The sequence below is a fragment of the Dermacentor variabilis genome, chromosome 2, assembly GCF_050947875.1.
Source record: "Dermacentor variabilis isolate Ectoservices chromosome 2, ASM5094787v1, whole genome shotgun sequence".
In the NCBI taxonomy this organism is placed as follows: domain Eukaryota; kingdom Metazoa; phylum Arthropoda; class Arachnida; order Ixodida; family Ixodidae; genus Dermacentor; species Dermacentor variabilis.
This window is the reverse complement of record NC_134569.1, coordinates 23336131-23350229: the sequence shown is the minus strand read 5'-3', so window position 1 is coordinate 23350229 and position 14099 is coordinate 23336131. Positions and strand designations below refer to the sequence as shown.

The 14099-nt window shown below is 44.4% G+C and overlaps 1 protein-coding gene across 3 annotated transcripts in view; it reads left to right on the top strand.

The window, feature by feature from the left end:
• Positions 1-14099, top strand: part of LOC142571513 (high affinity cAMP-specific and IBMX-insensitive 3',5'-cyclic phosphodiesterase 8B-like) — a 403386-nt gene that overhangs the window by 364696 nt on the left and 24591 nt on the right. For 2 of the 3 annotated variants that reach the window (XM_075679926.1, XM_075679928.1), the window contains exons 9-15: positions 2611-2691; positions 4413-4480; positions 10112-10285; positions 11785-11842; positions 11925-12063; positions 12331-12526; positions 13420-13550. In XM_075679926.1, coding sequence (XP_075536041.1) covers positions 2611-2691; positions 4413-4480; positions 10112-10285; positions 11785-11842; positions 11925-12063; positions 12331-12526; positions 13420-13550 — 847 coding nt within the window. The remainder of the gene's footprint in view (positions 1-2610; positions 2692-4412; positions 4481-10111; positions 10286-11784; positions 11843-11924; positions 12064-12330; positions 12527-13419; positions 13551-14099) is intronic. The other variant, XM_075679927.1, reaches the window with a different exon arrangement.

Genomic DNA, 14099 nt, shown 5'->3' with positions numbered 1-14099 from the left:
ATTGTTTTATCGCATTCAGCCCATTCTGGTTCAAACTTTTTTAATGAAGTGAAAGGCTTATATTATGTACATCTAAACGACAGAAGACAGGGAACATTAAAAAAAAAGTTCCCACTATAGTCTTTGGCACTGAATCGAAGGTTTTTCTAACTCCTAAAAAATGAAGGTATAAGCAGCATCTGGTTCTTCAGACTTCTTAATTCGCAATCATAACAGTGTGAAATAATTCCGCAAATTTGCCTTTCTTTATAGCTGGCTTCCTAACAAGGCAGTTCGCCAAGCTGTTGGCGGCGTCATCAGTTTTGCGATAAGCGTGTTTGTGCACAGATTGTGCGCTTTGTGCATAGAAAAAGACGTGGGCCTGGCTCTCATGGTGAGGCCGCGTATATAAAGCACCAGCTGTCGCACTTCGTGTTCGTTTGAACGAGGACCGGTGGCGTTGTTAGTTAGGCAATTGGTGCAATGCAGAGAAGCGCGCTTGATGACGAGAGAACCTCGCGCTGTTTCGTCTTTATTGCTGCGGCAGCGCGCGCTTTGTAGTTAGCAGTGAGTGATTGTTTTTTGTTTGTAGTGTGCAAAACAGTGCTGCTGCCGTTTCAGATTGTTTGATCTTTTGATGTGAAGCTTGAGCGTGCGTCATCACTGTCGTCTTTATAACGCTGGGCCATGCGCTAACCGGTCTGTTCGCGCTTACAGCTTAACGCTATGATACTTTATTTCATTAGCGTAATGCTTTTAGCCTGATATAAATTTGTCATGTGACCACACTGTGACACTTAGAGATCAACACCGGCGGCAACACCTTGGCAGGTTACACTAAAGCGCCAGAGCTGCGGTGCCCACGGCGCGCAATTCAGCTTGTAACACCGGCGGCTGTCAGCAACAGGCGCAGAATGCGCTGGAATGTTCTTGAAAAGGAGACACGATGCGCAAAATCCCGAACTCTGCTTGAGTCTCGCTGTAACGCAAGCATATTGCGTACACAGGTCATCAGTAAAGCAAACAGTTTGCATTCCCTGAGTCTAAAACTCTCTTCTTTCGTCCACGAGTTTCCGTGGTTTATTAGATCTGAGCTATACTTCTGGTCAATGGTCTCTATTGACGTCAAGTTAGTCCTGAGACACGTCTCCGAGGTCGAGACGTTATCATAGCTAAGTCTTTTCACATAAAAATAAAATAATAAATGCGTCTGACACTCGCTTTACACAAACAGGTAATTACACGAGGCTGGAGGCAGAAATATGTGGCATAAACATTGGAGAAACCGCGCGATCGCCCCTTCTAGTCAGATCGCACTGCGAGTACATGACTCAGCAGTTTCATGCAACATTTGCTCGAGGGAATTAATGCTGGCGTGGAAAATAGGGGTCAATGATGATGGCCATCATTCCCAGTACATGCACTGCAGCTTAAGCGTGTTTTGATGCCCTTAACTTTAACCACACGTGTCGTGTGTTTCGCAAATAAACCACAACACCGCTTGAATGCCCTTTTTAGGGGTCTGGAAGAAGACCCCCAACATATAACGCACCCTGTTTTGTATTTCAGGCAACCGCTCTCAAACCTCTTTAACAGTGCTCTAGGCGAGGCGTACGTCACAGCGAAATTATCAGGAGATGAAAGAAACTTCGACCGAAGATAAAATTATGCTAAGTGCGAACATGCGCACGACAAGAAAGGACGATGGTTGTGGGGTACACAGTGCTAATTCATAGCTTTATACGCTGCGTTGTAACTACATAATGTTTTAACAAAATCAATAACTGTAGGTGACAATTGAGAATTTTGTTTAGATCTGCGAACGCTCTAGGCGTTAAGAGAGATAAGGGCTATGTTAACTGTCGCTTAATATTGCAATTGCAATCATAAATAACCTAAGAGGCGCTATTAAAGGAGCAAACAGATCATTTGAATCGTCCCGCATGTAAATATATATGTTCTTTTTTTTTTCTATATGAATCTATATGAATTATGCTATGGGGGAGATCCCCCAAGGTATTGTAGATGCACATTTCCCTCTAGTATTTCTTGTATGAAATTATTCGCCTCAATTGTTCAGTCTCTCCCTGTTACGCGCCCGGACAACACGCTAAATGGCTGGTGAGTTCAGGTAACGGCTCTCTTTGTCTCTTTCTTCCACGCCTGTGACCACATTACCTGAACGAACTCGCTTGACAATGTTCATAAAAGAAAAAGCAAGGGCTTTGCAAAAACGAGTTACTGCAAGGCTTATTCATTGACGAAATTTAGCTGTCAAAAGCTCTCAACTTCAGCTCGTGTCGTAACTATGACGTTAACGTTCGCTGTACAAAGAAATTACGTCACCTTTCCAACCACCATTGGCAGTTGCGGCAGCTCATGATTGCCTGCTACTTTGAACAACACTCAAGTTTTATCTTTTGTTCCTACGGTAGTCAAGAAATTATTAGTAGCTTGTTCTGCGAATTTTGTCACTATAACTACAATATTGGTTCAAAGAGAGATGATAGTCGAACTGCCTACCTGAACTCGTCTTGTTCGAGCACGCAATGGGTTAGAGACGCTCATTCACCTACCGCTACAGTCGCTCTTTATAAAGCGACTTCTCACTTTTTTTTTCTCCGCCTCTAGATTTCCTGTCTTTTACACTTAACTCGAGCATGAAAAGCTCTAGAAAGGCATCTTGTGATGTTCGTTCCTTGTGCAGTGAGGGTGAGTCGCTTATGCTTCCTGCCGCTCGCTTTCCACGCGCGTTCTCAGCTTTTCGCAATGCGCCCGTGCAATTGCTTTCCAATTTAGCTTTCGCTTTGCTTGTCCGGCTGCAGCATCGCAGACCCGCAGTGTCGTTGTATACTGTGGTCGGCGGCCCGCTTGTTGCCTAACATGTGAAAAGCCAAGCACACTTGAACGCATGGCGAAAACAGTTAACGTCGCCAAGACGGCGCGTAGCGCGCGGCTGTTTTAAGAAAGCACTGTCAGGCTTTTAAATTGTCGCGTTGAAGTCAGGTGGCTGGCATTATGACTGCGAGAATAAAGGCTGCTTCAGTGCGGCTTTTTCTCCCGTCATCTTTCGTATATTAAATATAAACATCACCTAATATAGCAGGCTCATTAAAGGTCAATATAAACGGGAAAATTGTTTCACGCCTATTCTACGTAGATTTATAGCGGTCGATCCTCAAGGACCTCCGCTTAAAAAATAACACGACAGTAACCGTCCGATGACGAATTGGCAAGCCATGCCTGATGTTTAAAATAGTTACTTCGTTACCATATAGTGTCCTAAACCAAACCCGGCGACGTGGACGTGATGCCATCCTACGCCTACACTTCGACAACCGATTGTCATTAAATATAGACTGCCTTTCGCTAATGCCAGTAATGCAGCTTTGAGCGTGGTACTTGAGCGTGGTAGTTGACCGTATCTGCCAACTGCACTAAAGGGCCGCGCTGATACGCCAAACATTTTCTCTCTTCCTCCATCCCGAACTGTAAAGAAGCGAATGCGAGTAGACGCTCTTGGCAGCTGCGGAAGCGTCGTCGTGGCGCATGACCTCTGAGATTTGTAGACTGGCGGTTGCTTTCTTCACGCCAAACTGAACGCCATCCTTCGCGCTCGCGAAATGTCATGTGAATGTGTGCGGCCTAACGCCATAAAGCCGACAACCAAAGCGAATGCAACTCGAATAACGATGCGTCAGTAGCGGTCGCCAGAACGTCGCTTTATTGTGCTAGTTGTACAACTTGCCGCTTTTTCCAGTGCCGCTTGATTGCCTATCGCCGGTCGACTCTTACGTCGATGTCGGTTCGGCATCTCTGCAATGGCTGTGTAGCCCGCTTCTGAGTGTTGCTGAGCCCCATGAACTGCTTCACTTGTTGCGGAAAGGTTGCTGCTCTGCCGCGTACGGATACACTGTCGTAGGCTCCGTGGTTCTCATAAATATGTTATATCGCCGATAATTCAGAACTATTCAGCTAAGAAAAATAAAGTAACTTGATAGCTGTCGATGAAGTTAACAGTTGCTTTCTCTTCACAGCGCCAGTTTGAAAAGCGTTGTTTGTCTGGCACTCTGCATTTATTCCGGTGAAATTACATGCAATAAAGTGTAGAATACGGGCCTTGAACAAGGTTACGTTCTCGCATGTGACAGGCTTACAAAAATCCGACATAAAATTTAGCCAGCATGTTTGCATGATAACTAACAAGGCTCTTCGAAGCAAGCATTTGCTTTGCTTGCTGTCTAGCATTGTGTTGCTGCTGTTAGGGCTGAGACGTCTGCGCGCCAGTGAATGAGCAAAAACCGACGTTTTATCAGTATCTCAGGCAAAATGTGCAGTAGTAGAGCTTCGTAGATTAGGTGTATGCTGGCCACCTTATGGTCATCGATATCCAGATTCTGTTGACTTGGTGTTTTCTTCTTTTGCGCCAACAGTTGGAATGAACAGACGACAATCATTCGCAAAATTTCACGCAATGACTCTGGAGGCCCCCATAACAAAGGTGAGTTAAGCGCCGTAAGGTGTGAACTTCTGAGACCATGTCCACCCATCGCGCAAGAACTGGCCGGCTACTTTAACGAACATATGCTTGATAGCAGGCAAGTGCGCTTTGAGCCACCACACGGAAAGCCCGAGATGTCATGCTTTCTAAAGAGGGACGCGGGCAATGCCTAATGCGATTGTGTTTCTTATTCTTTTCTTCTTTTTTTTTTCAAGGCATGATTCTTGTTGGGAGCAACGGCCCTTCGATATGACGGCGCAATCTGTGTGCAGGCTTCCTTTTTATCTTTGCTTTCTCTTCACAGCGCCAGCTTGAAAAGCATTGTTTTTCTGGCACTCAGCGTTTATTCCGGGGAAATTACATGAAATAAAGTGTAGAATACGGGCCTGGAACAAGGTTACGTTCTCGCATGTGACAGGCTTACGAAAATCCGACATAAAATTTTAACCAGCAATGTACAATTCTCAGCCAACGTTTATTCTTAAGGTTTATTCTTGGATTTAAATCGCACTAGTACCAGTGAAATGTCTTTTGAAAATAATTTGCGATTATATCAAACTTATATTAGGACCCGATTCAAAATTTCCCCTTGCCCAAGTGTAGGGTAGCCAGCCGGGCACGTCCTACCTTTCCTCTTCGTTTCTCTCTCTCTCTCTCTCTCTCTCTCTCTCTCTCTCTCTCTCTCTCTCTCTCTCTCTCTCTCTCTCTCTCTCTCTCTCTCTCTCTCTCCTTTCAGGCAAGACGCTGTCAACGCTGTGCTTTAGTCGCCTGGTTTCTGTACTGTCATACTTCCTTTTTCACAGCTCTGGCACATTTTAGCCCAGCCAGAAAAAAAAATCTAATCTGTGTCGGTGCGTACGTATGTGTTTTAGATGGCCACCTAACTTGATTAACAGCCTGTAATACGCTGGCGACCCCTGATTCAGCACTGCAATATACCGTTGTGAAGATCGCAGTGCTCGTACAACCTTATACGTATTGACCAACGGGACCATAATTTTAAATCGGGTCCTAATATAAGTTCCTAATATAATCGCAAATTATTTTCATTGAAAATAATAATGAGACGAAGAAAACAGGCAAGTTTTGAAACTCGTGATAAAAACTCGCATGTCAATTTGTAAACTGCATTTCATGTTTCTTAATGCAAATGAATGGGGCATTGTATACTGCAGTTCAAGTGAATTTGTGGCTTCAGCCATGGGAGGTTTGAGAAATTTCACTGGTACCAGTGCGATTTAAATCCAAGAATATACCTTTAGATGTGTCCACTTTCTACACTTCATCAGGGCCTGCTCGCTTGCTATATCTGCTGCTAGCCACAAATTTAGAAACTTGAATTTTGCATTTTTGGAAGATTCGCAATTTATTTCTATTCTTATAAAATGTTTAAGGGATAATAAACGCTTTGCTCGTATCGGTCAGCAGAATTTTAACTTTTTGCTTAAATGCGAGGTACGTAATTTAGATTGTTTTGGCAGTTACGTGATGAGAGCATTTGTGCATTTTCTTTCTGTGTTCGTGTTTTAATGAACAAGCCATCGCTGGATACCCGGCTCGTGCTCCTATACTGTTTAGAGGCGGGACACTCTGGTAGTTTCTGTTGCAAGTTGCCGGCGTAGGCGTCCCGCGCGAACGCCCGCGACTTCATCGCTTTATTCCTCGCACCAAGCTGCGCGTTTGTTTACTTTCGTGATTGTTCTGTTGATCGACCAGCCCCCTACAAAATTAACAGGCACCCAAATCAAAGAAAACGTAACGAAGATGAACTTTGGATGTTTAAGATGTCTAGTAAATGTCGCGGCCAGAATAAAGATGTGGGCGGACATAAAAGAAGGAAAGTAAAATAAATTAAAACAAAAATATAACCTGTCTAGTAAGTACGTCTGACCTTTCCTCTGCCTGTTAAGCACTCGGCGGAGAGTTGATTGAGTCATCTGTCAGTGTGCTTGGTAATGGCTCCTGAAGTGTGTGAGGATTCTTCTCGTACAATCGCCCGCTGAGTGCACCCTCACGTGATTTCAGAAGCGCTTTAGGTCTTGCGCTATCGTGTCGCCCGTGAAACTGCGATGTCATTCACAATTAGTGTCATATTTTTGTTTCTTCTCTCATTGCACAGTTACATTTCGGACACCCTGTGGCCAACACGTTGCCATGCGCCAGTTAAGCGTAAAACGTATCCTAATCTGTCGCTGTACGTCCATAAACTTGTAACACGTATCCTGATCCGAATAAAAGACTCTTCCATTCTAGACCGAAGTCATCATTCATCATCATCATTTATTGGACCCTTGAGGACCCTTTACAGGGTTTTACGTAAAGGGGGGGGGGAAGTCATAGATATACGTAAGTCAAAGATGTTACATCAAGAATAAATTGAAATAACGCAGGTTAAGTAATGCAGCAAAACAAAATAGGAGTACAGGCAACTTCACATGCAACAACACTTGGAATGAAAAGAGAAATCGTTCAATTGTAGTTTCCAAAATGTGAAAGTAACCGCTCTTTAAATTCTTCAGGATCATGCTCCCTGACAACTGCATCTGGGAGTGCATTCCATTCCTGGATTGCTGTGGGTAAAAATGATTTATTGAAGGCAGCAGTTGGGGGGGGATCCATACAGGCGCTGTAAACTGAGTGAATTGAACAGGCGTCGTGACGAACGTGCTGGTGGTAGAAGAAGTGATTCGCGCAGATGTTGAAAATGGTAGTACAACTTGTGGAATAAGCATACACGTGCTATCTTGCGTCGATAGACTAATGTGGATAAATGGAACGATGACTTAATGCTACTGATACTAGTTTTGTAGTCATATTTTGAAGATATGAATCGAGCAGCACGGTTCTGGACCGATTCTATTGCATTGATTAGATATGTTTGATGTGGACACCAAATCGCGGAAGCGTATTGAAGTTTTGTTCGAACAAAAGTTTCGTATGCCAGTTTACGGACGGAAGGGGGTGACAACGATAATTTTCTTCTGATGAAGCCTAGTGTTTTAGAGCTGTCGGCGATGAGTTTCGTGATGTGTTCCGACCAGTTAAGATTGCTAGCGATTAGGATACCGAGGTAGCGATACGTTTGTACTTGCGAGATGTTGACTGTGCGTAATGAGTACTCATGGGTGATGTTAGTGTGCTTGCGGGAAATTTGAATAAATTTGCATTTAGAAATCTTAAGCTGCATCAACCATTTGGTACACCAGTTATCTATTAAATGCAGGTCGTTCTGAAGAAGGGCCTGGTCAGACTCAGTAGAAATTCGACGATAAAGGACACAGTCGTCCGCGAAGAAGCGTATGGATGATGAAATACCACAAGGGAGGTCATTAATGTAGATGAGAAAGAGAAGGGGACCAAGGACTGATCCTTGTGGAACTCCAGAAAATACTTTGTTTGAGGCTGAAGAACATCCACCTATAACGTTGTACTGAAAGCGGTCGGTGAGGAAGCATTTAATCCAGGCTAGAATTTGCGGGTGTAGGCTGAGAGAAGAGAGTTTGCAGATTAGTCGTAGATAAGGAACACGATCGAATGCCTTTGAGAAGTCTAAGAATATTACATCAGTTTGAAATAATGAATCAAGGTTTAAATGAAGCTCGGTGGTAAATTCAAAAAGTTGCGTTTCGCAAGAAAGACCAGACCTGAATCCGTGTTGAATGGCGAAAAAGAACCCGTTGTTATCGAGGTGTAGGGCGACTTGAGAATAAATTATATGTTCCATTAGTCTGCATGCAATGCATGTTAAAGAGATTGGACGATAATTTGAAGGATCAGACCGGTTACCACTTTTGAATACTGGAACTACTTTGCTGACCTTCCAGTCATCTGGAAGCGAGCCTTCATTGAGGGATTGGGTAAAGATTATTTGTAGTAAACGACTTGATGGGACTGCGGTTGCTTTGAGCACTTTAGCAGATATGTTATCGGGGCCGGGACTGCTTGATAATTTCAACTTGTCGATCAGCTTTGCGATGGCTTCCGCCGTAACTGTAATCGGCAGCATCTGAGAAAATTTGGGATCAGAAAAGTTCGGGATGTTATGGTGCGGTTCATGAGTGAATATCGAAGAAAAGTAAGAGTTCATAACATCAGGACGTTCGTCAGGCGACACATGCGAACCATCCGGGTTAGAAAGAGATATGCTGTGCGATTGATAGCTAGAAGGGAAAATCAGATTCCAGAATTTTTGTGGATTTTTGCTCATTATGTTCAGTAGATCCTTACGAAAGAATTTCTTTTTGGAGGTCTTCAAGAGGCTTGTATACTCTTTCAGTCATGTGAAGTATTTTTCCCACCTGAGGGCTGAACTAGAACGCCTAGCTATGCGAAAAAGACGTTTTTTTTTCGGCATAGCTTAGTTAGAGAACTACTGAACCAAGGTTTGCCAGCATCGCCACGAATGCATATGACTGGAACACAGGCTTCAATTAGTGCCAAGAGTTTGCGCTTGAATATTAACCAGTTTTGGTTGACAGTCCTGGAAGGAGCGAGCTGTTTAAAGGTGTGATAAAGATTCGTGAGTTCAGCGTTCATAGTAGGGAAATCTGCTTTGTTATAATCACGGATAACTTTAGTGGAAGGGTTACGGGGAGGCTTCGATACTGATAGGTTAAATAAAATTATATTGTGATCGCTTAGACCGTGTGCGCGAGACATTGAGTGGACCATTTCTGGGTGCGAAACAAAAACTAGATCAAGGGTGTTGTTAAGAAGTCGTTGCGTAAACCTGGTAATCTTCCCCATTAGGTTTCAACGCAGCCGACAAGAAAGCTGTGAAGTTGGTGGGCTGGATGAAGAGTATATATAGTTAAGGCAGCTGTGATTACCGTTAAGATAGACGAAGCTTATGACATTCGTTCATCTATCTAAGCTCGTCGCGCGCTGATCACAACCCGAGGTAAGCCGCATGCAGCTGCATGCAAAATGTAGTCACGTCACCGCTGTCTGCGGCTGTCGATTACGGACGACGCTAGGTCTTTTTTTCGCCGTCATGGCAAGAAACTTGACATATGGCATGAAAGCCTGAATGCAACTGGATCGGTGACCGATATATCTCACTATTCTTCGAAACACTTTCACCAACGCCCTGCACCGTATACTCGAGTGACACGACCGTAAAAATGCGACATCGAGTGAATGAACAGGCAGCGAGAACCAGGAATATATGCGACGTTATTCACCAGGCCTTAGACGCCAAGGTTTCTTGGCAAAAGACATCTACCGAAAAGTGACGTTAACTTATATAACCGGCCTCTTTAGCTTGTTTATGTTGCGGTATGCGTATGATAATTTAGTATTTAGTATGCATATGGTGCGATATGCTTAGGGTGAACAAGTGATTTCTGTGTGTTTGTTTTTAACAGCATGCAGATAAATATGCACAAGGGTGTCCGAGAGCACTAGGCTGTAGGAGGACCAACAAATATTACCAATTTGTCAACAAATATTGTTTTTCTTCGTCCATGTACGCAATCAAGCACATAATCTGATATGATATGGTCATCCTATGTAGCTCAATTGGGAAATAAACGGTGGAGGCAGCTTTTCGGGGCAAGAAAGAAAGCGGGGGGGGGGGGGTAAATAGTACGTCTCGGCGTTTTTGTTTATGGCGCTATATCCGTGGCCCAGGTCATCAACATGCTGGTGTCGACACAAGAGAACAGTTCGGCCATGGTGGCTCAGGCATTGGACCGTGTCATCGAAATCCTTCGCTCCACAGAACTCTACAACCCGCAGCTGGGAGTCGGCCAGGGCAAGTCCGAGGACCAGATGACATCTGACTTGGTCACTGGACTAATCAACGTGCGTTGCCTGCTCTACCACTCTAGATAACTACATCCGGACAGAAGCGTCGCCGTAGTTTGATGACACCACGCTTAGGCGCTGGCTGCCGGCTACGCGAGCAGGCTATCGCGTTCCCATTCGATTAAGTGAAGTTTATTCTTCTTTTCAAGGAAAGGTGGGGACAGGGCCAAAAGGCGGTAAGGCCTGACGAAGCCACGGTACCCGTACAGTTGACAGTAATAATATCAAGACCAAAAAAATGTACATAGAAGGTGCGACAAATATGTCAAAACAACGCTACAATGCGCACAGTGAAACTTAATTAGGGAAAAAGACAGACAAGCAAAGTAATACGCAAGCACTCAAAGCCATACACGGACAAATACAATGCATACATGACTGGTGAATTAAGACATCAGAAATGCGACTACAGTACTTGTCCGCAACAAAGATAGATAGAGAAAAACATATGCATAAACAATCTGCCACTTTCGACTTCCTTGAAGTCTTGTGCTTTTCGAGGCTGTTTCACCTGTGCGTTAGGTTCAACGGCCTTCCGTGGCCCGATATATGAGCTCTGGTGGCTCAGCGCATTTGATACGACGGCATTTATCCCTGCACGAGAAGCCCAAGACATCGAGCACTGTTCACAACTGCGTTCGGGGCTGTAGGCAGCGCAACGATTTTAACAAAACGTAGGTAGCAAATGACACTCACATTCCCGTGCATTTCGTAAGATATGTTCAATTATACAGCTTAAGCACAATTATACTGTCAGGCAACAGCATGTCATCCACTCTGGCGCCATTAAGTTACACTTAAACGAAGTAAGTTACGATGTTGAAAGCAAATTTTTATTTAGATTCTTGGCACTTTAGAATAAAGGGCGCAAATAGCAAGATATTGAAAATTTGTAACATTTTGTCTCGACTCACTAGGTCTCTAAAAAAGCTGATATCAAGATTTTATGAACATACGTATTTATTGTTCAGACATGCATGAGTTTCGCATGGCTTCAGTTTCGCCAGAATTATAAGCCCGAGTTGTTTGCACTTTAGGTGAGCGAATCTGCTTGTTTCTCGGAGCTACAGTATATTACAAATCTGGGCTTTCTGCATGTTCAAGTGTTTAAAAAAATATAAATTGCTGTAAAATATTGAAAAATTAATGTCCTATTTTCATCGCCCTTTGTTGTGTAATTTCCCTTCTTAACCCAGTGCCCAAATCGGTGCAAGAGCTTACTGATATTATCGTATCTATGGTCCGCATGTATTTGCGTGTAGGAAAATTCGGCGTTGTGCCAGAAGTAAAGATTTGCTGTATATAATACTCACTAAACGAAAGCGCGAGAAGGCATAGGTGGTAATAAACAGGCTATTTGTCATCCAGCACGTAACGCATTGACTGAAGGAGGAACACGAGCGAAAGAAACAAGTACAAACACTATGTTCTTTATTTATTTTGCTTCATGTGGCATCAGACGCGTGTGACGGCGCTATGGTGCTTCTCGCTTGCAGACGGGCCAGAAACCGACGGGCGTGCGACGGTTGTCCCACGAGACTTCGCTGATGAAAGGTAACTGTGATGCGTGTGTAGGAAGAGCCCTCTTTTTTTATCATTATCGTTATCCTTATGCGCTTGGCCGGCCCGGACGCAGTGAACGTTGTGAATGCGACGGCTTCGAGCGGCGTTCTCCCCAGCCTGCAGACGGCGCCACCCAAAATCAAGGAGCTGCTGGAGAATGATGTCAAGTGGGAGTTCGACATCATCGAGCTGGAGACGCTCACTGGACGACGGTGCGTATACGGCCGTGCGGATAAGTTAGCCTCGTGCCCGAAACACTGGTGCGAGGATCATAGATCATCCTGCGCAGTTTTCGAAATTGATTGTGGGAACATGAAACAACCTTTACGCATGTCGAGCCTATCTTCATTGTGAATGTTCTTTTTTGTTTATTATTGGGGCTCATTATCACCACAGCGCCTAATATTTATAAAGCTAGCGGCGGAGCAGTTCCCATGCTTCTACAGAGCGACAGGCAAACGATGCAATGCGTTTTGCAGGCCTCTCATCTGGCTGGGATTGTCGCTCTTCTCGAAACTCAACGTGCACACCAGCCTGGAATGCGACGACGCCACCATCCGGAATTGGCTGCAGCTGGTGGAGTCTCACTACCTAGACAACCCGTACCACAACTCAACGCACGCCGGCGACGTCATGCAGGCCACGGCCTATTTTCTGCTCAAGTTACGAAAAAAGGTATCACCTCTGACTTAAACACTTGCGTGTTTGGTCTGTTTCTCTTAAGAGCGAGGAGGATAAGAGTCTTCACTTACTGGAACGCCGAACTTGTTGCGGGAACATGGCCAGGCAACAGTGCTGGTCAGGCGAGAAGTGACTTAACATTTGGCAAGGACGACAGCACACCGGCAGCTTGTCGTAATCACTTCTTTAAATGGGTCATTCAAGCAACTGCCTCACTTGCTATACATACAGACTACGAAGCCTACATTTTGTAACGGAATCTTTTTAGAAAGCATCCTAGTTTGCTGTTTCTTGTCCCTCTGTATTAGTGCAGAATATAACTGGGCAAAGTTCGAGTCTAAAATGATGTGCCTACTTACACCGCTTTGCTCGAGGGGGTCATATTTTGAATCAATGTACATGTATTTCGTCGTTGCTGCAGCTACGAATTGTTGCTGGTATTTGTGTACAACTAGAAACTGCAACTGGCGTTTGTGCTAAAGTAACGTGCAGGCTGACTACTCGCAGGCCTCTTCTTTTTGTCGGACGTATTTCTTGTTGACAAAACAGTGACTGCCTTTTGTGTCATAATAATGCAAAGCTTCGGAACTTTCGCTTGTTCAATATTGAAGGGAAGGTAATTCCCTAATTATGCACCCATGTAAAAAAACTTTAGTATAAGCGTCTACTAATTACTGAAGCAATAAGATTACTTGTTCAACGAGTAGATCGAGAATTCACATGACGCGCGCTGTTTTGAGCCTTTCAGCGTACGCCAACCCTTCTACAAACAGACGTCTCTTATTTTAGGACCCTGCCGGAGAACATGCCAGTTAGACAACGCCGCGATAAGACGGTGCGCACATATTCATGTTGTCGCTCGTGATATATCAATCGGTTACTCGCAGGACATCTTCGATCCGCTGGACGAGGCGATCTGCCTCATATCGGCGGTGATACATGACATCGACCACCCCGGGAAGTCCAGCGCGTTCCTCTGCAACTCGGACCACGAACTGGCCATCCTCTACAATGACCGGTGCATTTTCTTTTTTTGCTTGGTCACTACTAAGCCTGCAGTGTCTATAGACAGCAATGTAGTCCGATAAACTGAGTGATAACTTTTGCTAGCATGGAATGTACCTTACAACTGACGTCACGAACTATTCGTGCTACGACTACCGCTTTTTGTTTTCATTTCTGTGAGCACGGGCAGAATAAAAAAAGAAGGGGAGGGGGAGTTGATGTGACTGTCGAAAATTGTACGACTTGTGCGCCGACGGTTAAAAAAAAAGTTGCCGCCTTCTAAACTGAACCATAAATGGGCCATGGATGTGGGTGTTATCGGGTTCCAACACCACCGATCATCAAAACCACAGACAAATGCATGTTGCAAAGAAAGTTATTCCAAAATGGCAGAATTCAATGCGCCTGCAATAAGCGGGGAACACGCCAAGAAACCTGCATAAGGTCAAGAACTAATACTGACCAATTTCGAACAATTTATTTCCGAAGAATTGCAGTATGGTGTGACCATGAAAAATGCTTGAAACGTTCCGATACAGAAACCGCGAAGTTTCCCTATGCA